At 52.0% G+C, this 25,505-nt stretch overlaps 11 protein-coding genes across 11 annotated transcripts; 7 read left to right on the plus strand and 4 right to left on the minus strand.

Annotated features, from left to right (window-relative positions):
* Positions 1-364: 364 nt before the first annotated feature.
* K460DRAFT_286553 (uncharacterized protein) lies at positions 365-1,919 on the minus strand (the record flags this gene model as incomplete). Its single annotated transcript, XM_040928899.1, has 2 exons — positions 365-1,319; positions 1,405-1,919. The coding sequence occupies 2 exons, from the start codon at positions 1,917-1,919 to the stop codon at positions 365-367; spliced, it is 1,470 nt and encodes a 489-aa protein (XP_040787908.1).
* A 632-nt stretch (positions 1,920-2,551) lies between these two features.
* On the plus strand, positions 2,552-3,909 carry K460DRAFT_376790 (cytosine deaminase protein-like protein; the record flags this gene model as incomplete). Its single annotated transcript, XM_040934918.1, has 2 exons — positions 2,552-3,646; positions 3,703-3,909. The coding sequence occupies 2 exons, from the start codon at positions 2,552-2,554 to the stop codon at positions 3,907-3,909; spliced, it is 1,302 nt and encodes a 433-aa protein (XP_040787909.1).
* A 509-nt stretch (positions 3,910-4,418) lies between these two features.
* Positions 4,419-6,204, plus strand: K460DRAFT_355178 (uncharacterized protein; the record flags this gene model as incomplete). Its single annotated transcript, XM_040931858.1, has 3 exons — positions 4,419-4,523; positions 4,574-5,423; positions 5,498-6,204. 3 exons carry the CDS (start codon positions 4,419-4,421, stop codon positions 6,202-6,204), a joined length of 1,662 nt encoding a protein of 553 aa, XP_040787910.1.
* Positions 6,205-7,053: 849 nt separating this feature from the next.
* Positions 7,054-8,776, plus strand: K460DRAFT_337448 (galactose mutarotase-like protein). Its single transcript, XM_040931010.1, has 3 exons — positions 7,054-7,831; positions 7,886-8,282; positions 8,331-8,776. Exons 1-3 carry the CDS (start codon positions 7,262-7,264, stop codon positions 8,531-8,533), a joined length of 1,170 nt encoding a protein of 389 aa, XP_040787911.1. The 5' UTR covers positions 7,054-7,261; the 3' UTR covers positions 8,534-8,776.
* A 546-nt stretch (positions 8,777-9,322) lies between these two features.
* Positions 9,323-11,348, plus strand: K460DRAFT_311648 (uncharacterized protein). Its single transcript, XM_040930194.1, has 3 exons — positions 9,323-9,474; positions 10,141-10,744; positions 10,814-11,348. Exons 1-3 carry the CDS (start codon positions 9,413-9,415, stop codon positions 11,300-11,302), a joined length of 1,155 nt encoding a protein of 384 aa, XP_040787912.1. The 5' UTR covers positions 9,323-9,412; the 3' UTR covers positions 11,303-11,348.
* Positions 11,349-12,078: 730 nt separating this feature from the next.
* Positions 12,079-12,906, plus strand: K460DRAFT_416624 (uncharacterized protein; the record flags this gene model as incomplete). The annotated part of the gene is made up of 1 exon (XM_040937821.1): positions 12,079-12,906. One exon carries the CDS (start codon positions 12,079-12,081, stop codon positions 12,904-12,906), a length of 828 nt encoding a protein of 275 aa, XP_040787913.1.
* Positions 12,907-14,446: 1,540 nt separating this feature from the next.
* K460DRAFT_416625 (uncharacterized protein) lies at positions 14,447-15,515 on the minus strand (the record flags this gene model as incomplete). Its single annotated transcript, XM_040937822.1, has 5 exons — positions 14,447-14,664; positions 14,718-14,816; positions 14,882-15,071; positions 15,132-15,278; positions 15,468-15,515. The coding sequence occupies 5 exons, from the start codon at positions 15,513-15,515 to the stop codon at positions 14,447-14,449; spliced, it is 702 nt and encodes a 233-aa protein (XP_040787914.1).
* Positions 15,516-16,588: 1,073 nt separating this feature from the next.
* On the minus strand, positions 16,589-18,530 carry K460DRAFT_366229 (uncharacterized protein). Its single transcript, XM_040933327.1, has one exon. The coding sequence runs from the start codon at positions 18,042-18,044 to the stop codon at positions 17,034-17,036; it is 1,011 nt and encodes a 336-aa protein (XP_040787915.1). The 5' UTR covers positions 18,045-18,530; the 3' UTR covers positions 16,589-17,033.
* Positions 18,531-18,601: 71 nt separating this feature from the next.
* K460DRAFT_366230 (uncharacterized protein) lies at positions 18,602-19,586 on the minus strand. The gene has a single exon (XM_040933328.1). The coding sequence runs from the start codon at positions 19,191-19,193 to the stop codon at positions 18,990-18,992; it is 204 nt and encodes a 67-aa protein (XP_040787916.1). The 5' UTR covers positions 19,194-19,586; the 3' UTR covers positions 18,602-18,989.
* A 160-nt stretch (positions 19,587-19,746) lies between these two features.
* On the plus strand, positions 19,747-22,605 carry K460DRAFT_366231 (uncharacterized protein). Its single transcript, XM_040933329.1, has 2 exons — positions 19,747-20,324; positions 20,374-22,605. The coding sequence occupies exons 1-2, from the start codon at positions 19,959-19,961 to the stop codon at positions 22,114-22,116; spliced, it is 2,109 nt and encodes a 702-aa protein (XP_040787917.1). The 5' UTR covers positions 19,747-19,958; the 3' UTR covers positions 22,117-22,605.
* Positions 22,606-22,884: 279 nt separating this feature from the next.
* Positions 22,885-25,440, plus strand: K460DRAFT_366232 (5'-nucleotidase-like protein). The gene is made up of 5 exons (XM_040933330.1): positions 22,885-23,249; positions 23,318-23,373; positions 23,428-24,185; positions 24,350-24,651; positions 24,743-25,440. The coding sequence occupies exons 1-5, from the start codon at positions 22,973-22,975 to the stop codon at positions 25,315-25,317; spliced, it is 1,968 nt and encodes a 655-aa protein (XP_040787918.1). The 5' UTR covers positions 22,885-22,972; the 3' UTR covers positions 25,318-25,440.
* Positions 25,441-25,505: the final 65 nt, after the last annotated feature.

Raw genomic sequence — 25,505 nt, forward strand, 5'->3', positions numbered from 1 at the left:
ACTACTGTTTTAGTCCATAACAAGGATAAACTGCATATATTTTGCACAAACCAAAAGCAAGAAGATTAGTTACCACCGCCGTGTAAACATACCTTTAGCCACTGGCCGATACAGTAGCCTGAAGGCATATACCGAATAATGTTGATCGGATATCAATTTAGTGATAGCGATGATGGAGCCTGAAGGCCTTCCGCCATGATGCTAAGTTGAGCAGACGTTGCTTAGAAGATGTAATAGTTGGTGTTTGGGTATCCAGTATCTGTTTGAACGCCGCCGGTACACCATGCTCCAGGAGACCCCTCCAGACAGTACGCCGAAAGGTCCGGAGCCCAAGGAAAGAAAGACAAACTAGCTCAGCGAACCACTAATGGGGCTTGATGTTCGATCTAGCCAGCCACAGCGCAACGCTCTCCTTCGCAACCTCACTACCCCAGACGCCATCCGCTCCTCCTCGTCTCCACTCCTCGCCGGAAGCATCTTCTCCTCCTCCTCGAGTAGCTTCACCAAGCAGAACCTCTAGGTCTCGTTTCTGACTAGATAGCCAGCGTTTGAAGAATGCTACCGGATCCTTGGACAGGCTAGTAAAGAACGCATGCTTGGCTTTCGATTGGCCAATCGCACCCATGAGTAGCACTAGCTGCTCGTCTATCTTCTGGATATCTTGCAAAGTCTGGATACTATCCGGTCGGCGTAGGATATCTTGGAACAGGGGCTGCATCGGGTCTTCGAGCGCTACCTGGACATCGTAAATGGTCGGCTCTGAGGCGGTCTTGCCAGAATCAGCTGCTGGTGTGATGTAGTCCTTATCGACACGTATCGTATACTGCAGTTGGACGGGCGGAAGCGTTGTCAAGTGTGGCTTGATCAGTTGTGGCAGGTTTGGGAAGTAGAACGAGTCCTGGCCGCCAAAGAGCGCCTTTAACTTGGCATCGCAAGCAAACTTGCGCTCATCGTCGTCTTGTTGCAAATGCTGTGATCTTGCATACTCCCAGATGCCCATCAACACGCCAGCGCGGTCCTCCTCATCGGTATCGAGTAGCTCAGCGAGTGACTTGCTCAGTCGGAATACTTCTGGGTTCTGATATCGTTGCAGATTGATAGTGATGTTGATATTCTCGTCGCCCTTGCGCTCAAACTCTAGTTCACTAAAGTTGCTCTCCTTCGCGGTGGGATTCTCGGGCCGCTTCCACTCAATCTGGGTGAAGTTGTCCGGCTGTAAGCTCTTGGCGCGGTCGAAATCGATAGTCATGGAAGTGAAATATTGTGAGAAGACCTTCGGTTTGGGGGCTGGCTTCGAGTCTTCGGCGCCGTCCTCGTCCCTAGAAAGCGCTCGTTAGCAATGAATTCTGTCACAGAGCTTCAGAACCGCCTCAATCGGCTTGCGCCGCGACTTAAAAAACGTACATGGCATCAGTATCCTTGTCATCCTCGTCCTCGAGGCCTTCATCGCCCTGCTCATTAAGAAGCCGGCCTTGGATTTTAACGCGATAAGTAGCATTGGTGTCGCTCTCAAAGTCAAAGGCGTCCGCATCGATGCCACTACTCTGCCAGGGTTGGTTGTCCACTGTGTTCGAAATCCATATGCGCATGGTCCCGTAGCGCGACGCCCGCGAATGATGTTTCGAGTCTACGACATCTAGCTTTTTGCGCATCATCGTCGCGTCCAAGGTGCGCTCGACCTCGCGCAGCTCCTTGTAGCGGGCCACACCGTCGCCAATGCACACGTCGTCGACGCCCTCGGGAATGTTCTTATCGGTCGGGTTCTTTGCGATTCGGCGCATCTTCTCGCGGCGCTCGGCCTCGACGCGCTGCTGGGCCTGCATATTGGCGTTGCTGTACTGCTGCGCAGCTGGATGTTGAGGGTGCACAATGGGGCCTGGTTTGCGGAAAAAGTGATCCAGGTCAGTTCTGCTTATCATGTTTCTTTATGCGCGGGGACAGCAGGCGCAAGAGTGTGTTGGGGGAAGCTGTGGTAGGTGTTGTTCAGAATGGCACATACCAGGCCCTCGCCGGGCAGGCGTAGCCACATTGTGCTGCGGCGGATAATTATATTGCCGATAGTTCGGTTGCATGTTGGGCAAGTGCGCGACTGGTGAGCGGCAGCGACGATGGGAGAGCGACGTTCACGATGAAAACGCGCAAGGTGGAGATGGAAAAGTGGAAGGTTGCTTTCTGGGAGACGCGTCAAGGGTAGAACCGTTTTGAGCACAGATAATGATAGGTCCCCTTTTCATCCATGGCGGGGCAACGGTTCGGCTGGGAACCCCACGAGAACACCTCCCATCGAACAGCGCCATCGTCTGTAGGCCAAAGATGCATCCAACACGCGTGCCATCTGTGTGAAGGATGGCTCTGCCGTCGCGTGAGATGGTATCTCTTCACTGCTTGCGCGCATACTCCTTGGCGATCCGCGACGTCGACGCGCATATCCTGGGAAACCATCAAAACATCATCATCCGCGGCTCATCGTTCCTTGAGAGCACTGTATAGTATTCCCAGTTGGTTATTCAGTAGCAGGCAAGAGATGGACAGTACACAGGAAAGCTGCCACATGTGGAAGAAGATTACAGGCGTGCGCATACCAAACCAATCGCCGTCCTCACAGTGGGACATCACAATCCAAGACGGAAAGATATCATCAGTAGACCCTCATGACTCCACTGCCCCAGACAGTAAAACTTCAGACACGCTCGACGGAGGCAACCGCCTGCTCGCCCCCTCGCTCTGTCACGCCCACATCCACCTCGACAAATGCTTCCTGCTCCAAGACCCCAAATTCAAAGACTTGCAGATTGAGCGCGGAGACTTTAAAGAAGCCATGGAAATGACTGGCGAGGCCAAGTCAAGGTTTGCAGAAGACGATCTACTGAGGAGAGGCAGACAGCTCATCGAGGAGAGTCTTCGATATGGTGTTACGGCTATGCGAGCATTCGTGGAAGTTGATGGCGTGGTGCAGCTGAAGTGTCTTGGAGCAGGACTGAAGCTGAAGGAAGAGTTTGAGGACCGATGTGGAGTGCAGATTTGTGCCTTTGCGCAGCTTCCGCTGTTCTCTGGTGCAGACGGGGGTGCCGAGACTAGACATTTGATGGCCACTGCTGCGTTATATGACAAGGTGGAAGTGCTCGGCAGCACCCCGTACGTTGAAGAAGATGAGGCAAAATCGAAAGAGAATGTTGATTGGATTACTCAATTAGCGCTAGAGCACAAGAAGCACTTGGACCTCCACCTTGACTACTTTTTGGATGAGCACAAACAGCCACTCATCTGGGAGACGTTGAAAATCATCAAAGGACTGAAATGGACGGGCAATGGATGCAAGAAACAAATCACCTTTGGGCATTGCACCCGTTTGATCAGGTTCCGAAAGGAAGAGTGGACACGTTTAGAACAAGAGATTGGCGAGCTGCCCGTATCATTTGTTGGCCTCCCCACGTCGGATCTGTTCATGATGCATTCGCCAGAGAAGGTGCGTGGAACGTTGCCGGTGATAGACATGATTCACCAACACAGATTGAATGCTGCCATGGCGGTGAACAACGTCGGTAACGCCTTCACACCGTACGGTAACTGCGACCCGCTCCGCCTGGCAGCATTGGGAGTTGGCCTGTATCAAGCCGGCACGAACAAAGATGCCGAATTACTATACGTAAGTCACTTGCCCCTGCGTCTACGTTCTGCCATATGCTCAACGCCACCATGCAGGAAGCCGTCTCGTCTCGGGCAAAGGCCGCGATTGGCTACAGGTTTACCTCTCTAGGCCTGGAACCTGGACAGCCCGCTGATTTTGTGCTGTTTGATCGGATGGACAGCGGTTGGCGGTGTAGAAAGAGTATAGCGGAGGTGGTATATGATTCTGGAGAGGAAAGGCACACAATCTTTCGGGGACGGGGCACTTTCTCGACATTGTAAATGGCATCGTCGTTGGGGTAGGCGGGGCCGGCGAATCGTGTACAGGAAGTATCCAGGCTACGGTATGGGTCGCTTTGGATTGCATTGAAGGCTAAAGCATCTCAAGGTGTGGCAGTGAGAAGATGCAGGCGCGATGGTGGCGAGTTCCCACCTCGGTGTCACAACCAGTGCAGCGGTTTTGCCGTTGACGTGCATGCACAGCCCATGCTCGTCAACACGACGCCCCGCAAACAAACAATCCACGTCTCCACCTACTGAATTCCGCGAAGCAAACGAACAACGGTACATGAGCCGCCTCCGCGAGACCGAAGAGCGGTCGGTGGATGTGTCCAGTTTCACGGTGAACCGCCCACGTGCAGCCCCCCATCACATTCACCACAAAACGTAGCTGCCCTAAAGACTCGTCTATTAAACGGGCCGAGCGCCTGGCCCATGACACCACACAACGCCACATTGACCGCAGCTTCAGTAATTGCCAGTCCATACTCCATTTGCCGCATCAAGGCATCATGGAGCGCTCCGTAGCTACCCATGCCCAAGGCGAAGAAGCACACGGTCACCACCATTCACCCAGTATCGACCACTTCGTCCATATATTTCTAGACAACACAAAGGTAAGCCCATCATTGTTCTCTAACGCCGTATCATCACTAACATGATATAGAATCGGTTCGGCGAGTCCTCGGTCGAGGTAGTAACCATCAATGCTATCCTCAGCACATTCCGAAGTGGAGACATATCCAAGCGGGACGCTCTCTCGTCTATCACACTCACGCTCAGAGATCAAGAGGATCTCAAGCAGGATTTGATGAATGTCCTCTACCACCAAGATGCCAAATGGGGCGCCGGAGACTTCGATTTCGATCAGCTCATCACGCTACCTTCTCCCCAGTCCATGCAGCCTACCCACGAGCCTTGGTTACGCTTACCCCCGATTACCTCGTTATGGTATCCAGAACATCAGGCTGCCCGGTCAATCAACCCAGCCATGCTGAACAACTACGGTGGACCCCCGAATTTTGGAAATCAAGAATATCGAGAGCCTGTCTATGCGCAACGTGGATACGGCAATTGGCAGCCGCCTTACATGAGTGCAAGTTACGATGCCGATATGAGCGCTATACATGAAGTCTTTGGCATAGACGCCAGCCCATCTGTACTAGGCAATCCGTTCGCAGTACCTATCGGCCAAGGCGCCATCGACATGCCTCCACCATCTACGAAGCGCAGAAGTCGAGGATCCATCGCTCAAGTCAAAGCTGAACAACAGCACGGTGGAGACACTGCCAAGGTCCCGGGCCTCTCGACGCCTCCAGCCTCAATTACAACAGAAGCGCCAGTCGCACACGGACCTAAGAGTACACAGTCCAGTGAGATGAAGACAGCCGGGGACTGCTCAGAAGGGGACCGGTTCGTTCACAGCATCTGTGGCAAAGGATTTGCGAGCCGAGCAAAAGTCAGGAAGCATCATTGGGGAGCTAAGAACAACGATGTCCGAACGAAGACTGGTTGCTGTACGTACTATATCATCTATGCACTAGTATGGTGTTCATTGGCCTATACGCTAACTTTGTTTCTCCATCTGCAGGGGCGAAGCATAAGAAGCCAAACGTGAGTTGGGACGAGCACCCTAGCTGTAAAGAGGAAGCGCCGGCACCGCGCGCAGTTAAGAAAAGCCCTTCGCAGTCCACGTTGAGGCCGAAGGATTCCGGACACGCAGCCCCTGGAGTTCCTACGATGATACCCCGCTACAACACAATCGAGGGTTTTCCGACTCTCCAAGATCTTCCGCAGACTGTAGCACAAGCACTTGGTCCATGGACTCCGACTCGACATAGTTTGGAGAACGTAGGGCCCTACCATTCGCATCGAGTCCCTGTCCGGGGTAGCTTTGAGACGCTGTTGAGCGCGGTCAATGTCGCCTCCCGAATTGATGCGCCAAAACCAGAGGGACGCAACGACTCTGTAGTCTCTCACCTAGACGCTCAAGCGGTCGCTGCGGAACACGATAGACAATACAATCCAGCCTGGCTCGAAGCTTCTCATGGAGGCGATGATGGTGGCTTTGCGTATGGTCGTTCCCCAATCGTGGCCAACGCACTAGGCATCAGCTATTTCAACGAAGGGGTGCAGGTGCCGTCGGGTATGGCTTCTAGTTCACAGATGGGAGAAGGTGGATATGCTTCTACTTTTGATTCCAACCACGAGCACATGTCCAATGCCTCGAAGCGCGATCGAACCATGTTCAGATCATCCATCTCCCCTGATGCCGAGACGAAGATGCCGAAGTTTTAGGAGAGTAGGACCAACGAGGTCTAGTTAGCAACAGGGGGTGATCAAGTATCTCATGCTACAGGGGGGGTAGCAGTTCGGTTCTCATTTATGGCGGGGACTTTGCTGGAAATATGGAGAAAAGCTGGTGATGGCGGTACCATATGCGTGTAATGTTTCAGCGGGTAGGCGATTGTGGGCATATTATGTATAATGGGGTGTCGGTATCAGCGTCCACGAGGATGAAAGTGGTGGACAGTGTAAAGCAAGATTTAAAAGAAGCTGTCGGAAGTAGTGCGGAGTGCAGTATCCCTTCCCCCCGACTGAGGCACACTGGAGGCGGAAATCAAGCTCATTAGCGCAGGGAGGGAGCTGCAAGCCCCAGCCGGGGGCTCCACGTCATAAAATCAACTACCAACATTTCTCCACTGCGCCGCCCGGGATAGCGGCGCATGTAATATTTCCGTGTGTATTTTCCGCGAATCGCTGCTATGTCTAATATGTACCTTTGGCCGTTCCAATGCCGCACAAGCTCGTGGAGAAGCGGCTGGGTGAGTGTACTTGCGATTCCCCGTGCTCAGCAAGACCGGTTGGGGAACGCGACAACGGGCACAAGGAGCATAACAAAGCACAACGGCGGTGCGAACCACATGCTCGCGCGCTTCAAATTGACTGACCGAAGCAGAAGGTGTCAAGCTCCAGGCAAGCTTGGAAGCCCTGCTAAGATTCATTCAGTCATAGCCTGTTCCTGACGATCGACCATGCCTCGAGGGCCTGTCTGCGGGGAAAGTGGACGCACGCACGCACGCATGTTTGTTGCCCTTGGGCGGTAACCCGCTTTTCCCCACCAATGCAACCCCATTCGCCCCGTAACCCGGAGGCTGGAGAGTATAGTCGTAGGCGTAGTAGGGATTGTAGCCTACGGAAAAGAGAGAAATAGGATCCTGGTCACACGGCCGGTGAAATGCTAAAGCGCGCTCCCTCCTGTATATAACTGCCCTTCGCCTTAGCTGTGGTGCTGATTCCTCCACCTTCGCTTCAACTACACTTCTCAACTCAGGCTCCATTGACAAGTTGCACCATGTGGTTCTCGACTGCTCTCATCTCTCTGCTCGCCACGACTGCGTGTGCCCAGTACGACGCCCCGCTTGGACCCGACAAGGACGGCAAGTACGAGGTCTCCGCTGATGGCATTCGAGCACTCTTCATCCCCTACGGCGCTTCCGTCTCCAACCTCTTCATCAAGGGCAAGGACGGCGTTGAGCGCGATGTCGTCCTGGGCTTCGACAATGCGACGGCTTACGAGGGCAAGGTACACCCCCATCTGGGAGGTGTACCTGGTCGCTATGCGAATCGCATCAGGAACAGCAGCTTCGTCATCGACGGAGAGGAGTATCACATTGAGCCCAACGAGCACAACAACAACAACACCCTGCATGGTGGACCAGACGGCTGGGACTACCGCAACTTCACTGTTGTGTCGCACACCAAGAACTCGATTACCTTTTCCATTGTCGATCCGGATGGCAAGGAGGGCTTCCCGGGTGAGGTTGTGAGCTACGTGACTTACACCATGACTCCGAACACTTGGAAGATCAAGATTGTGGCCCTCGCAACTACAAAGAAGACGCCCATCATGCTGACCTCTCACGTGCGTACTCCTCCTCAGACCGATACATCAACCGCTGGAGCTAACAAAAACTAGACCTACTGGAATCTTGATGGCTTCGCTAATCCCGACGACCCAACTGCCCTCAACCACACGTTCCATCTACCCTACTCCGGCCAGCGCGTTAGTGTTGATGGCATCTTGATTCCTGATGGCATCATCCTCCCCAATGAGAAGTACTCGGTCAATGACTTCTGGTCCGCACCCAAGCAAATCGGTGCTAACCTTACTGCGCCCACGCTCCTCGGCAACTGTGGCACCAACTGCACCGGATACGACAACTGCTACATTGTCAACCGCGCCCAAAATGGCCCTTACGACTGGCGCACCTCTGGACCTGTCGCTTCCCTGTCGAGCGAGTGGTCGGGTATCAAGGTCGATATCTTCTCGGATCAAGAGGCTTTCCAAATGTACAGCTGCGGGGGTCAGGACGGTACGTGAATTCAATCATTCTGGGTTGCAAGCTGCTAACAATTCAAAGGTACACTGCCTATCAAGTCCACCCAAGGTCTAAAAGGCCGTGAAGCGTTCGTGCAACAGTACGGCTGCGTGGTCATGGAGGTCCAGGACTGGATTGACGCCATCAACCGGCCCGAGTGGCAGCGCGAGAAGAAGCAGATTTTCGGTCCTGCCGGTCCTGCCTATACGCTGGAAGCTGACTACGTCTTTTCTACGATCTCCTAGTCGCTTGGACAAGATCATTGGTGGCGGTTAGGGTAGAAATGCGATAACCTAGATGTGGCACAAGAGTGGCACCTCACCAGGCCTGGATAGAGTAATAAGATACCCACGGGTTCGATGATTTATGGTAGGAGCTAGGCACCCTTTGGGGTATAATAATGGTAATGAGGGTCCGGTTCGGTCCCTCTTTCACTTCCTCAGTCACCTCCCACTTGTGCTGTCCGTCGTAGCAGCCTAATTACCCAGTCAACAAGCAATGCGTGACCGTTTTCTAAATACCTCGTCGCGTCTCTACTATCACGCTCCTCGTACAACTACATGCGTTTTCCAAGTACCGTTTGTCAGATATCCTTTTTTCTTTACATTTATATCGCAGCGCATGGAGACCAGCCTGTCGCACCGCGCTCATCGACAAAAGGTGCGCATTCACCTTTCGCGTCGTGGAACCACTCTTGCCGACAACCATTTGCGCGGGGCTTACTGGGCAATCAACTTGCAGAAACTTTCGAAGAGAAGAGTAAACTGATTCTTGGTAATCGGCTCGAAGTACCTCCCTTGATTTCTCGCAGACGTACTCACAGAGCAACCTAGACGCTGCCAATCGCCGCCCTTCAGAACATCTCAATCGACCCGCCGAACAATCCCTTGTGCCCGGCACCAGCCATGGACTTCACTGGTGGCCAGACTCTGGAGAACACGGATTCCGAGTCCCCGGCCATAGACGACCCAGTTCCTGATATACATTGGAAGGTTAACAACGAGACTCCACAATATAGCAGGATGGACACGTTGAAGGGATTTAGTCGCACACTCAATGCGAGTAAGAAATGGCGGCAGATAATAGGACAGCAGGGCCCGGAGCCGTTTGTAAGACCCCCGGAGATGCCGAAAGATCTCGAGCAAAAGTTTATCGAGGGACTAGAAGAGTATGGGCTAGAGTATAAGTTGGAGCAGATGGGACTAGGCACGGTAACGGGGCATGGAGGGATATCAGATAGTAGAGAGGAGATGGAGAGTCCTGGTAAGGCTATACATGTCGAGGTGGATGCAAACACTGGCACTAAGAGAGGCCTTCGTATCGTCCCACCAGTCTGGCCTTCAACAATGCAGGCTATCGCTGGCAGCGGCCAACAGCAAGCGGCTATTCTACCTGCCAGTCGAACTCTTGTATCCTGCGAGAGCGACACTGTCGGCGACATCGATGTCGGAAATACTAATTCGGGCCACTTGGACCTCTATGCTTACGGTGGTTTCGACTCTAGCACTACTCTTGCTGAGAGTGGGGCATCACGTCCTGAAAGCTCAGCATCCGTGTCACGATGTTTCCCTGTATCGATCAGTAACACAGCGACCGCCCCTGCGAGAGCCGGCTCGTTTGCTGAAGCTCTGACGTATGGTAGTGACCATAGCCAACGATCGACCAGCTTCTTCACTCTGCCACAACGCGATCCTTGGTCAATGCAGGCCGATTTGTCGGCAGCTTCTTACACATACAATCCTTCGGTTGGGGTCCAAGGACACGGCATTTCGTCACAGCTGTCAAGTTCCGTCCCCATAAACCTTTTCCCTTCCCCTCGGGTGGAAAATTTGCCTTGGGATTTCATACAGAGACAGCCTAGTTTTGCTCCTCAAAACTCCGTATCGAGCGCCCATGCTCCTGGCGTACCGGTCGAAACACGCGATAAGGTCGTAACGGATCATTTCAGTCCACAAACAACACCGAACGTCCCCAAGATAATGGTGCAATCACCATCGCCAAAGCAGATGCCCATATCGAGAAAGCGAGCGCCGTCCTTGACGACAGAACAACTATACGGACCTCCTCTGGCACGCGCACGTGCCGAACATAGCACTGGCCTGCCCGCCCTTCCCATTGAATCAGAAGCCTTGTGGAAATTCAAATTTCCCGGCAATACACACGCGCTGATGACGATCCTTCTCACCTGGTCCTGCACAATAATGTCTTGTTATAAACGTTATCCTAAGCTGGCATTTCCCGTCAACCCAGCTTTTCCATACCCCATCACTCCGCCCATCTATGAACAACTCATCTCCATCAGCTTGTATGACACGAGTGTCCAGCCGCACAAAGAGATCCGCTTCCTCGGCCCTGGAGATGCGGCGGAGATGATCTATGGCGAAGTTGACACATTCAGGAGCGAACGAGACCTGGACGCTTTTCAAGCACAACAAAAGCCAGACTGCAAGGTCCAAGTGATGAAGAGGGCCCTTGGCCTTCCTAACGACACCCACAAGGGAAGTCGGAATATGCCTATGCACCAGCGAGCCGCCACCGGCGAAGGGAGATGGGCATATCTTCTCATCAAAGGCTACCAGGCTACAAAGGAAGAGACGCCACCACATTTCATGATCGCCTTCCACGTCTCTGCCGTAACTGATTCCTCCGACTGCCTGCATACTATTTTCCCCGACGCTCACTCAGCCCCGTCAACGCTTTACCCTCCACTACTTGACACGCCCTTGACGCGCTTTAGCTCCCTCCACAATCTCATCCGCGACTCTCACGGCCCCTCCAGCATACACAAAGCTCTCCGCTCAGCCAGCAGTTCAGAGCAGGCCCAAGGAGGTATAGCCGACATAGCGGCTCAAGAGGGCGCACAGACGCTACGTCGTACAGTGTTGAAGTTGGATAAGGCGGGGAGTGTGCCGTTGATTGAGGGGTATAGGGTGGATGTGCAGGCGTTTAAGGGGTGGCTGGATGCTGTGGGTAAGGGGGCGGGGAAGCTGGTCATATGGAGGGGAAAGGAGTAGATGATTGAGGTGGTGTGTAGGATTCGGAAATAGGTGTAGTCGGTGGAAGGTGATGGGCACTGAAAGCGGTATTAGAAATGACGAATTCGTGCTCTGACATGTTAACTATCGTTGCTTCAAGTGCTTGTGATGGTGGATTTAGTGACATGCGATGCGACGGTGGAAAGGGTACCTGGATGAACTGGATGTGCAGGGTTGACTTCTATAGTTTCACAGAGACCCAGAAGGGAGCCGACAGACTGTGAAGAGCAATGAGGTGTACTGTGCGTTTATTCGAAGCTTACTCTACCATGCTAGTCTTACTGGGCTTCTGGTTCAGTGTGTTAGGGCCTGAAATACTTCGGTACGATGAAAGTTTCATCGGATGGTTGTGTACCCTGAATCCGTAATGCTGGGCCTTGAGCATTCCTAATGCCAACAATTTGATTCGCGGCATGCATATGGCGCACGGCGAGGGGCCAATGTTCGCATAGGCTTTAGTGAGCATCAGTTAATTCAGCCTATTGTGGCGTAGATAAACTTGTTTCTGCGTACCAAAATAGGAGTAATGTTGTTTAGCGTATTGTGCGGGGATCGCTCAGTTGGGAGATGTATCATGGTTAGCAAGATCACGTACCCTTTCATAGACCCTCGGCAATGTTCAAACTATAAGGTCTCCCTATCTGCTAAATATCTGATCGTTCCCAGTTCTCGCTCAGTAGCCCTTATCTGAACGCACTCCGGCAAGAATACTCCAGCTATTTCTACCCTGCGTCTCTTGAGTGTCTCCCCACGCCATGTCGGTACCAAAGTTGAATTCCGCTTCGCACGACCGCCTTCCAACAAAGACAAGCCTCTCCCCAATCTCTCCGGCCTACGCGCAGGTTCTCCGAAACAGATACCAAAAAAGCGAATACAGCTATTTCCTACCAGCAATCCCCCATTCTAGAACCAGCACTCTCCCCAAGGAAGAGTGCAGGATGACTGGAAAACGGCACCGACCAGAGACTCCTCCTCGACGCTGGAAAAGTGAAGTGAACATGGGACTGCATATACCTGTTTCCGCCTCAAATCCGCGAGGTCTCATGGTTGGGAACACACTAGAAAGGCACGGGATGGAAGAAATATATTGCCAAGAAAGCAACACTTTCCCGAAATGTCTAGGAATGAAGAGAATGTACACAGAATCGCACCTGTACCCGCAATACGGCGATTTGAAGAGCAGAATGTTCAAACAGCGTCTTCCTCCGCCCATCCCGGACGGGCCGAGGCTCAGTCGCGCAAGATTGGAGGTTATGAAGCAACAAGATGCGAAATACAATCGGGAAAAGGAAGAAGCGCTGCTTAATGGGATATCGGATAACAGAGCAACACACGGAGAGGATAGGTGGAATGCACTGCCCTTTGACATTGAGCTCGATGAAATAAGGAACAGGCTGCCAGCTGAGGAAAAGAAGGCTGTTGTCCAACTAGGCTGCAATCGAGTAGAGCAGGTATCGCCACTGGAATTGGAAATCAAAGAGCGGTTAGAGATTATTGCAGTAGAGCGGAACGCACGGAGGGATGCCTTCCGGAAACACACTAGGCAAGGGAGGGTAAGACAGTGTACAAGAAAGACTACATAACCCTAAATAGCGTTACACACCTAGCGGAATACAGCACGTTGAATAAAAAATACTCATGCCTATCTATTTGACTTCTTGAAAAACAGAAAACGTTTTTCAGGGGTAGTATGACTAAGCGAGCAGAGAGAGTTGGGATGGAAAAAAAAATACGATTGAAGCGAGGCTTTAGGGCGTTGTGGCAGTAGTTAGGACTTGAGGTATATGTGCTGAGCAATTGTGTGAGCAATTGTGTAACCGTAGAACGGCATTTGATGGAGACAAAAGTCCCTGCGCAACGTGAGATGGAGGGGAATTTTTTTTGACGAAAATATTTTCTGCTGCTGCTGTTCATATTATTTTATGATAGATATCTGCTGGGTAAAGGGTTTGACAGAGCAGAAAGGCTGTGTAAAGCATCTAAAAGTGCAAAAAAAGAGATGGGGCCTGACCGGGATTCGACTGTGGGCGCCTGTTAGAAAGACGTTCAATTTCGAACCGTGATGGATGAACTTACACCCGGGGCCTCCTGCAGAATAGGTATCACGTGAGCCCAAAGCAGGAATCATACCACTAGACCATCAGGCCGTTGTTGTAACTCTATTAGAGATGATTGATGAGAAAATTGGTGCATCAAAAATTTATAAGGCAGATTTGCAAAAAGCGCCGAAGCGCCGAAGCGCCGCTTATGGACAGGCATGAGCCTCGGCCGAACTAGTCATGCAAGGGTTTGTCATTGAACTAATCATGTAAGGGTGTGTCACTGAACTAGTTATGTAAGGGCGGGTCATCAGGGGCGAGGGGTGGCACTGCGACATTTAAGCGAACTCTGCTGGATAGCTTGTATTGTCCGCGCTTGTTTTCGATCACACCCTTCTACCTGTCGCGAGGAGGCTCAAAAGTGGAAGCGTTCCATTATTTAGTCACTTCGTACTTGTCGCCAGCCGCCGCAGTGGCAATTAGATCGATCCACAATAATCAGCCCAATAGCTTCACGCCATTCTTAGGTACAAGATTTCGATAGTTTTCGTGCGCCAGGCATGAGTTAATAAGTGTTAATGGGTCAGAGTTGGAGTGTGGTTCGTATTCACACATTGGGAAAATACGAGTCAATTAAATCTTACGATGGTTCTGACGGTTGCATCTGGTAGCTCATCTAATTCTTATGAAATAGAGCGACGACAAAGCTATATTAAAACAAATAGAGACAGAAGAAGGCATAGGCTGGTTGCGTTTGAGTTATCTTCTTAGCTAGAGAACACCACTTGTAATGTATTGAAGCTATACACGCTACGACAGTTTATCAACTGTTTACATACATCAGCACATAATATTTGGGCACCAAGGTAGAAAGTCGCCTGCAATCTGGTTTACTCCCGTGGATTATGCGGCCTACGCTACCTGAGTAAGCACACTGCAGAGTACAAAGGATGTTGTTGTAGTTCATGAAGTCGTGCGAAACCCGCAGCTATTATCATCTCATGTCCCCTAGCTAGTTCTTTAGGGAGATGTGCCACTGAATTTTTCATTAAAATAGCTCTGAGCTACCATGGATATTATTTGTCTACTTCTGCTGCGCTACCACATCCGTAGGCTTATTCTTTGCTAATCTTCTAGCCTTGTAGAGTGTTCTCTTGATGCAGTAGAGTAAGGGCCACTCGTTAGCTGCCGGCATCTTCTCTCGTATGCAAAATATCTTGGTTTGTTCACAAATTGTCTGAAGCTCGGGCTCTGGGATTGCTGGGACCCGGCAACGACCTCCAGTTGCGATGCTTTGGTCCACTGCTGCTCGTATAAAAGCCTGCCCCCTTGTAACTATTTAGGGCCGAACAAACCAGACGTGATAGTCACCATAATCTTTTCCAGTCCGGACTCGAAATCGACTGGGTGCTCCTCGGTGAACTTCTCTGCCCACTCTCTCTTTGCTTCGGATACTGTTGGATGCGTTAGCTTGAGCGTGCCGCGTACGAAGACAATATGCGCTCATTGCATCACATACGTGAAAAGACTTGTATCGACACCGTCTGGCACCTGTGAATTGCCCATTCGCCGACATCATAGTCGACTCTACGAACGCGTTTCTTGGCCAGCGCTGCATTTATACGGTCTAGCATGTCTCCTCTGCCGTTAACACCAAGTAGCGCATACTCCTTGCGATCAACAGGCTTCCATTCTCCGCAAATAGTACTCTGATCCCATACACAATCAGTCTGGACTGCGTCGCATTGAGTCTCGTCTGAAAGACGTACCCAGAACTTTTTCCAGTCTAGTTCAGAGAGACCTGAGATTCTCTTCACCTCGGCGGTGCGACTTTGTGTCGATATTCTTGTCGATATGCATGGTTTACGGTAGCACAGAGCTGCAGTAAATCTCATATTGAAGACACCCAGCAGACGCTGTTCATAGTCAGCTACCAGAGCGTGTGATGACCCCTACGCAGCGGCTCTCGATTTGGCCTTAGCGCATGATTACCGGTGTCGGGCACTTTGGTCGAGTCGGCAGCGTCAGCCTCACACTAAAAACCCATCCCCCACACTTGCGCCTTTATGTACACATTCGTTATCAGGGGAGCTTCCGCTACTTACTCCAATGCTTTGGTTGGAAACCAAGTCACTGTTCCCAATGCCTCGCATGGTGAGAGAGCATAGCGCTGCGATACCCAGTAGTAAGAGGATTTTCAAAGCGCCTGCGCCCTAGTTGAGCTATCGCTGGTTTCTGTGAAAGTACTTTTAGTGCGGAGATGTTTGTGATCACATTGATTCTACCCAGTAGTAGGATCGCTTCTCCAGTGTACTTTCCAAATTTGTTAATGCCGTCCAGAGTGATCAATGCCCATGTTGCGAGGTCTGTCTTGTTGTGTTCTGTTTGGGGTATGCGTATGGTTGCCCACAGTAGATTCTCGTTGAAGGTAAAAAGTTCATTAAAGAGATGGAGCCCTCGCTGAGCAAGATGAAGTAGCAGGTTAGGGGGGATAGATTCGCGGAATAAGAGGAATGATATGAGGTAAATTTGACATGATGGAAGAGTGTATTACCGAGAATAGACTGCTTTGCATACTACATCGCCCTTTGAATGTTCTGCAGATGAATACACAGGACACTCATATAATATAATGAAACCCTCCAGGCTGCTGTTTTGCCGACACAAGGCACTCCTTACAAAAAAGGACTAGAGAACTCCACGCTATATTTTTGGAACCAGGAATCAAATATAATGAAACCCTCCAGGCTACTGTTTGGCCGACGTAAGGCACTCCTTACAAAAAAGGACTCAAGGACTCCACGCTATTATTTTAGAACTAGGAATTAAATATAATGAAAACCTCCAGGCTGCTTTTTAGCTAACGTCAGGGACTACTTACAAAAAAAAGACTAGAGAACTCCACGCTGTATCTTCGGAATCAGGAACCAGAGTTTGAAGACTGATGTACTCCTTTTAAGCTACTGTCAGAGGAGCATTCAGCCACGTGTCTGCCTCACTGGTAAATCAACGATAATGTTAGTGAGTCTGCGGGCTCCTTTACTTCACATTGCGCCGAAGTGAGTCATATGCTTTTTCTGTGTTGTAATAAGAATCAAAGACACGATGGAGTGATGAATGCTTGTGCTTCGAATGCATTTCGATTACTATCTATAAAACCACGATCCACGAGTCCCCTGGTTCCAAGCACCAGACCAAATCAAACCAGAGCCAGCACATATCCCTCCAACGCCAAACGCCAGACTCCATGTCTACCCACTGTGGAGTAGATATGAGAGGGTATCATGGTATTGATGTGGGGTATCTGGAAAATTAATTAAACTGCCCGAGAGTAAAGAGAAACAGCTTGGCAGAGCCGATAAAAACAAACAAATAGCTTGGCAGAGCTGATGAAAAGAAACAGAGAGAAGAAAAGAATATGTCTTACCTCGTAATGCGTGTCTAGTGCGCTGAGTAGCGTACTGATACACCCCGACGCGGGTAGTGTAAAGACATCATGTAGCGTGTAATAAAAGACAAACTGGCTATTACAAAACTTAATTGTCGTAAAACAAGTTGAGTAATGGCGTCGGAATCGTGGATCGTGCTGAATGGAAAGAGTGCAACGGCGGCCGCAACGCCGGTTTGCCTTGACGGCGGTCACTTCGAGAGGAAGTGAGGCAGAAGGTAGCCTAAGCCTTTTGCTGAGTCTTCTTGACGGAGCCCTTGGCCGAGACGCGAGAAGGGGTCTTTGGCGTCTTTGGAGTCTTGGGCGTCTTGGGAGTGCGGGCCTTGGTGGTGGCGGCCTTCTTGGGGGTGGCAACCTTACCGGGCAGTTGAGGCAGAAACTCGATTGAAGGAACCTGGTCGGTCTCCTTCGCTTCGAGCATCTGGAGGATCACGTCGACGACCTTCTTCACCTCGTTGTGAGACTTGCCCTTGCCGACCCACTGATCGAGCTCGCGGAGGACGTCGATAGGAGCCTCGAAGTGTTTGCCGGCAACGGGGGTAACGGTATTCGCAGCGTCTTCGTTGGTCAATCCGGCCGCGACCAGGCGAGAGTACTGGTTCAGGCGAGTCTCCTCGGACTTCTTGAAGTGGACATCGTAAGTCGTGCCCGGATATTGAGCTTCAATGACATCGAACTGGCGGAGAATGAGAGCGACCTTGCGCAGCTGCCACTTGTCCTTGTTGTAGGTAGCACGCTGATAGTGCTTGCGGCAGAAGAGGGGCCAGTCGGTGATGTCGCGGGTGCATGCCTTGTTGCGGCCAAAGTGGTCGGAGATGACCTTGCGGGACAGATCTTTCGTGTATTGGCCAGTCTTGCACGAAGTATATTCATCATTCATGCAGATAAACTCACGATCAGCTTCGTCGACATCCATATCGTTATCGGCACCCTCAGCAGACTCATGAGTACCGACAGGCTCGGAGATGTCAGACATGGCGGCATCTGGGGAGCCAGCCACCTCGTCCTGGACAGGAGTAGTTGTCTTGGCCGGGGTGGAAGGAGGAGCGAGCTCAGGCGGGTTTGCAGTCATGTCAGACGAAGTCGGGGTAGCGGGAGCTAGCAGATTGGCCAGGCTCATGGTGTTCTTGCCGGCCTTGATTATATCGGCCTCGGATACGGCAGCCGTGTTGGGGGGGTCGGCCGTAGGGGTGGTTGACCTGGGGACTTGGTCCACAGAGGATGGGAGAGACATTGGAGCGGTTTGGTGAGGGTAAGATCTGATCGAAGTAGATGCGCGATCGAGCTTGGTTGAGGTGTCGCTGTAACGATGTGGTGGAGAAGGAGAAGGAGATCTCGAGGGAGGTGGGCGGGGCTGGTTATATACAGAGTGGGCGACGTGACTGCGGCGGGCTGGCTCGAGCTGATCAGAGGTGAAGCTGGGTTGATGTGACGATACAGCGTTTGAGCCGTTGCCTGAGCTACTCGCCGTCACCGTCACCGAAGAATAGGAAGGGTCGTCCCCACGCGCGCTTCTGCCTGCCCATAGTCCGTGATTCACCTCCAGTTGTGGGCACGGCTGCCCGACACCGCTTCAGTCCCGCGCGAACAATAGCCTGCTTGACAATAAGGACCAATTGCAGGCTCGTCGGCCTCACGATGGCGCCGTCCAGCCTGTTGAATCACCGCCAAGCCAAGCGTTCGCGCGAGCTTAGACCAGACAACGTCCCTTCGAGTCGCATATGACCGCTGGACTGCATAGGAACAGGCCTAGCGCGAAGGCGTGAGCAACAGCTACGCTGGGTATGGCGGGGAAACCAAGCGAAACAATCAGAGCTGGTGGTGCAAAAGTCATCTGCGCTGACTGTCCGCTGGGCATTGATTGAATACACCGAGGGAAATGTACACGAGGCCGCAGCGCGCTTCCACAGTATTCACGGTGACAATCGGGAAGCAGACATACGGGGCTTCTTCTAGACGTGGCAGAACGAGAGACAGCCCCAGGTATCGGGCACGAACTGTTGAGAATTGTGGCCTAAGCCTACACGGGAGCGTGGGATAGATGACGAATAGAAATTGATTCAAAAAGAGATGACCGGCCCATGTGTGACAACACCTACGACTGTGGGTGATCCAAGTGACAGCGCCCGACCCACGCGTAGCACGTCCCCAGTCTCTTCGTCCATGATTAGGAACATACTCAGTGAGCGAAATTGCGTCGTCTAACTAGACCAAGGGTAATGCAACAAAGGCTACAAGCGTGATAAAGGCACGCGACAGATTGTAGGATCATGGGGTTGTCGACAGTGCCCATGAAGCAAGCCATGTCGGGTTGCCAGAGATGCGCTCGGGGGGCGGTTGGTGTCTGGAATTTCCAGAATGAAGACCAGTCGCCGGGAAACATGTTTGAATAGGCCTGTCCCTGGGCGCAGTTCTGACGTAGCAGCCATAAAGAGTACTGGAGCTCTATAAATCCAAACTATGGCACTGAAGCTATGAAAAGGGGGTGATACAGAAAACAGATGTGAGGCTCTATAGAGCCCCCCTGACAGATTACCTCTCCAGAATGCTTGAGATATGAATGAGCCACGCCGTCGATACTGATTACGCAGTTGGCCCGGACCGGAAAGGGAGACGCTTCATTCATGCCCTCGTCTTTCAGCATGTCCATCGATTGGCATCCTCCGAGGGGTAAGCTATGTCAGTCAAATGGACACAGCTGGTTGCGGAACTAACAAGGACGGAGCAGAGTCAGATTTCACAGCACCATCACGTCCTATTCACCTAGAAGGCACGGGTGCAGGATGCATGACCCGTGCCGGATAGCAGAGTTGAGAATGTGAGGTTCAGTGGATGAGGCTTAGTCACCTATCGGACAATCTGTCCGCCGATAACCGGAACACGTGCTAAAGTAGGTTCAGTTCAATTCCGTCAGTTTCCCTTGGCATACGCGCTTTGGAGAGAGGACAGCTCCCTGTTGCTCGCTCTCTTACAATCATTTGGCACGCACATCGCGGGAAACGCCAGCAAACCCCTGTTTGCTACCTGAGATGCCCTTACACGTCATTTATACTACGCTACTTGCTTTTACCTACTCCAATTCACGTTGAACGCGCCCGCCGCTGCACCTCCCACGCCTTATCACCAGCGCAGCGCTCTTCCACCCACCATGCCTCCTACTACGGGCACCCGGACGTCTACACGGCAAGGGCGCGCCACGATCCGACCTTCAAACTATTATGCGCGCACTTTCGCCGGACGACTCGCTGCGAGCGGGCTAGAGCAGACGCCAGAAGCCTCCAACACCGCGCCCGGCTTTCTACCGGCTCTCACACACTTCACCGGCGCCGTCGATGCCTTTCCAAAGGAGATCATCAAGCACTTCTCCATGTTCAAGGAGGTCGAGGCAAAGCTCTTCGATCCGGAGCAGATGATGAAGGAGCTGCTCGACGAGATCGCCCAGCAGCCCGTCACTACCAAGGCTCAGCTGGCTATTGCAGAACAAACCACTGTTGAGACAGAGAATAGCATCGGTGTAAGTTTCGTTCATCTACATGGCAGGACGAGCAGCTCACCACTTGCAGTTCTTTCCGCCGAACCTCGACAGCCTCTCTTCCGAACAACGAGCTATCACACATAAGCGCCAGCTCTTCTTTCGCCTCCGCATGCTGATTGCGAATATGCTCCCCACACTCGACGAGAAGCTGGTTGTGCTCCAGGGCGCAAAAGCCACCAAAGACAAGGGCCTCGCGCGCATGCTGCACTCGTACTCCCAACTGGATGGCGAGATCAGTGACGAAGCGCGATACGGCAGCCTCTCGCACTGGGCGTATGCGGATAAGGAAGAGAAGAAGAAGGGCGGGCCCTCGCATGAGCGGCAGCGGCGCGAGGTGGCTGCAGCGAATAACTTGGCTGCGGCTGCTCAGCATGTATATGATGCTGACTCGATCGCTGCGAAAAGCGAGGCCCGACGAGAGGCCATGTTGGCGAACAAGCGCAGCCGACACCAACAAGTTGATTCCGATTTTGATGACAGACCGGCGAAGAAACCCCAAAAGCGGAAAGCTATGCCAGCGGAGTCGGCAGCTCCAGACCATCGCAACGTTGGCTTAGGCATAACAAGCAATGGCGCGGGGCCACAAGGCAAGCGGAAGAGGACTGAAAAGGCTCTTGCAGCAGCAGCAGCAGCAGCCCCCGCAACTCAGCCTATGGAGCGGTCATTAAGTAGCGCCCTGAAGGCTGCGGGGGCTGGCGGACGGAGTGGATCGAGCCCTAGAGGAACTCCAGGCCCAGAGAACAGTACAGCTACCAAACGGAAACCACGAGCAGCTCCCGTGCCAGCTCCACGCAAGAACCCGCTCCCGCCGTACTCTCCTCCCCTCGCTTCGTCACCGCTCGCCGCGAACTTTGCCATCAACAAAGTCATCGCGGGCACTTCGGAACGCCCATTGTCGGCCCGTGCCAGAAAGAACTCGACGGCGAATTCTGTCGCATCAGTCAGTGCTCAAGAGGTTCCGGTTGGCGGCCGCCCTTCATCCTCCCACTCTGTACAGCAGATTACCACTAGCAACGTGATGACCGAGCTGGAGCAGGCCGCTGGTATCGTACACGATACTGTATCTACGAAGGGTGCATCGACGCCGAAAGAGACCATGGAGGCACCAAATTCATTCGAAAACTCGACCATGAAACTGGAAGATGTAGGACACCAAGAGCCAGAGAGTATGGAGATTGATGTGCCGACAGCGGTACCAGTCACAGGCAGGGTAGGCCGAACATCCAAGACCGCAACGCCTGTCGTTGATGCCTTCCCCGAGGTTCCCATGGCGCGGAGTCGCAGCACTCGCAATGCGAATAATGGCAACTCGAATTCGAATTCCAATGCCTCGTCTGAGAACAACAGTACTATGACAGGCATAGTGTCGAAGCGAGGTCACAAGAAGAATGGGCAACCGATGTCGAATGCTGCGCTTGCCTCACCTGCACTGAAGCCTGTGCCTAACGCGAAATCAAACCCTCCATCCTCTGCCGCAAGCTCGATAGTTCAGGAACAGGAATACCAAGAAGCAGAGGCCGAGGTAGAGGTAGAGGTAGAGTCGGACGAAGACGGCGAAGAGCCCCGGTATTGCTACTGCAATGAAGTGTCGTACGGCAACATGATTGCATGCGACAACGACAACTGCCCTCGCGAATGGTTCCATCTCCCTTGCGTGCGTCTGGAGAAAGCGCCAGTTGGGCGAACGAAGTGGTTCTGCAGCGACGAATGCAAGGATCACTACACCAAGACCAAGGCAAAAGGGGGCCGCCCGGGAAGCAGTAGGCAATAGGAATTAGGAAGGAGTTCAAGGCGTTCTGAGACGGGTCCAGCGGCGGCTGGGTCTAGGCCGGGCCCCAAGGGAAAGGGCAAGGCTCGGCTTAATCTTTGGGACGGATGGAATGCCCTTTGACACTGCTTCTGGTCTGCTTTTTTGGATCTGCGGGTTTTCGTGGCGTTCTTGGATGAGGGATACGGCGTGGCTCTCATGATCATGACGCTTGGAAACGCCAGGCCCATTGGAAGCGCTGATGGTGTCTGCATTTCTGCATCGAGGCGCACTCTCTTTTTTCTCCTCTCCTTGTCCCTGTGGCTGCATTTCAGTCCTTGTTATGTTTAGGTTTCTCCCCATTCTCCGCCTACTGTACGGCAAGCGCATAGCAAACGATGCATTCATTAAGCAAGTCGATGACCAACCAATGATGAAATGCACCGGTGATGTCCAGCCAGCGTAAGAGCATTTGCGACACTTATAGAAGTTGGCGCAATAACTTCTAAAGCTGCCCGAAGGTCTTTGACACACTTACAGAGGTCGGTGTCATAATGTTTACAGCAGCCCGAAGGTCCTCGACACACTTACAAAAGTTGGTGTGATAATGTTTACAGCAGCCCGAACGTCTTCGCAGCACTAATAGTAGTTCGCTGATGACGAATCCACCCAAGGAAACTTGATGCCCCTGCAGACAAGTTTGTAATACTTGAGTATTATTGGCTCAAGCTGGGTAATTCAAGCTGCGCTGGACCCTGAAACGCTAAGCTACGATTCAATACAGCTGCACTCACCGCTCAAAACACGCGACCACGAACGCTCTGAGCACTATATCTCGCACATTTTCCAATTCTACTTCCAATCTTCCACATTCTACACAATGGCGCCAATAGAAATCCCTCCCTCTGAGGAAGAACATGTTATATGCGAGCCTCAAGGCGGGGCACTAAACACCCCGCCAGATCTCCGGTTTCTACACTACAATGATGTTTACCACGTCGAAGCCGGGTCTAGAGAACCGGTCGGCGGCTATGCGAGGTTCCAAACTTTGGTCAATCACTATAGGGACGATGAGAAATTCAAAGGCCAACCCAAGGTTTTGACCTTCTTCTCGGGAGATGCGTTCAATCCAAGCATTGAGAGCAGCATCACGAAGGGTCAGTGTGATGAGGAGCTTCAAGATACTATCAAAGTCGCAAAGGATTGAGCTCATCAAGGTATATAGGTAGCCATATGGTTCCCGTGTTAAACAATATTGGCACGGATGTATCTTGCGTAGGGGTAAGTGTCCCAATAGCCTCCCAGAAGTCGGGCACAGGCTGACATACACGCCAGAATCACGACCTTGACTTCGGCGTTAGACAGTACCGCTACCTCACCTCCAAATGCAAATTCCCATGGCTCCTCGCCAACGTCCTCGATCCGGCCCTCGGCGACAATGTCCCACTCGGAAACGCGAAGAAGACGGTTATGCTGACCGCGTCAAACGGCATCAAAGTCGGCGTCATCGGCCTTGCGGAACGAGAATGGCTTGACACAATAAATTCGTTGCCCCCAGATATCATCTACAAAAGTGCTTCATCTACGGCGAAGGAGCTAATACCCGGACTGAAGCAGCAGGGCGCCGAAATCATTGTGTGTGTTTCGCATCAACGAGAACCGAATGATAATAAGCTGGCAAAGCAGTGCGGAGGAGACTTGATTGACATCATACTCGGTGGCCACGATCATTACTACTCTTATAGTTATATCAACGGAACACAAGTACTGCGGTCGGGAACAGACTTCAAGCAGCTGTCACACATCGAGGCATGGCGGAAACCAGAAGGCAAAGGCTGGGACTTCAAGATCATACGGCGCGATATTGTCAGCAGTATACCACAAGATCCGCAGGCAATGGCGTTGGTAGAGGGGCAGACAAAAGAGATCAGGAAGCGACTGGACAAGCCCATTGGTTATACGGCCGCGCCACTTGATGCGCGCTTTACGACTGTGCGAACGAAAGAATCAAATATCGGAAATTTTGTATCTGATCTCATGCGATATTACTACTCTGCCGACTGTTGCATAATGGCTGCAGGCACTATTCGAGGGTACGTCAGGTTGCGGGAAAGTGATATGTCTTGGATACTCCTACAGTACTTCGGATGGCTATCAAGTCACTTAAAGTGCTCTAGGAGTATCTGAGGTACGTATTGCTACTCGTCTCCTCTTCCCATCTCTCGCGGTACCTTACTGACTATATCTCCACCTCCAGAGATCAAGTTTACCCACCTGGGATTCTCAAGCTTGGCGATATTGTCAACTGCTTCCCCTTCGAGGATCCTGTTGTTGTACTGAAAGTCACTGGCAAAGCAATACAAGAGGCATTGGAGAATGGCGTCAGCAACTACCCCGCACTGGAAGGACGATTTCCGCAGGTTTCCAACATTACCTTTGAGGTAGACTATTCAAAAGAACCAATGTCGAGGATACAGAACGTAACGATAGGAGACGAGCCGGTGGATCATACGAGGGAGTATATACTCGCTACTCGTGGGTACATGGGGCGCGGCAAAGGTATGATATCCCCATCTCTTACCTCATTCCCCTTGCAGACCGTCCTTCCCATTCTTCTTAGGTCAGGATACAAGCTTACAATCATTCACAGACGGCTATACATCCCTCCTCATCGAGGAAGAAGGTGGCGTTGCCAAAGAACTCGTCTCAGAAGAGAACGGAGTCCTCATCTCCACCATCCTCCGCCAGTACTTCATGTCCCTCAAAGTCCTCGGGAAATGGAAGCGCTGGCCCCAGTCCATGAGCACCAAGTTCCTCTCCATACAAACTAATCTACAAGAAAACCACAGCCACACCTTTCACGAACCCTCACCAACCTCCACCACATCTCCCCAACTCCCACAGCATCCAAGCATCGATCGACTCGTAAACACGAGAGACACGCCGGAATCCGGAAGTGAGTCCGAAGACCCAGATGCAGATGAAGACGAGAACGACGGTCCCATGTACGACTCAAGAGTGCCAATACAGTTCAAACAAAGGGAGAAGGAAGTAATCAGAAGAGTGATGAAGAAGTGGTGGCGCATTGCCGGGTTGAAGGGCTCTCCTACAGCGTGTGATGAGTTGGGAGACGACGAATTTCAGGTCAATTGGACAAAGGCCATTGCGCCGAGGCTGGAGGGGCGGATCAAGGAAGTTGGGCCCAAGATGCAGCCGGAGGCATGAGATGATGGGAAGGTGAGGAAACTGATGATGATGAATATAAAGCATAGACATGTATTATGAATCATAGATCAAATGAACATGTTTATAACTACATACCAACTCAGGTCCTAAAGACTCTTTACAGACAGATGTAGCCACTCAAGTCGGACAGTCGATACACTGAACCAAAAATAGACAAGAAAAATGAA

This window comes from Cucurbitaria berberidis (assembly GCF_010015615.1).
Source record: "Cucurbitaria berberidis CBS 394.84 unplaced genomic scaffold K460scaffold_3, whole genome shotgun sequence".
NCBI classification, from domain to species: Eukaryota; Fungi; Ascomycota; class Dothideomycetes; order Pleosporales; family Cucurbitariaceae; genus Cucurbitaria; species Cucurbitaria berberidis.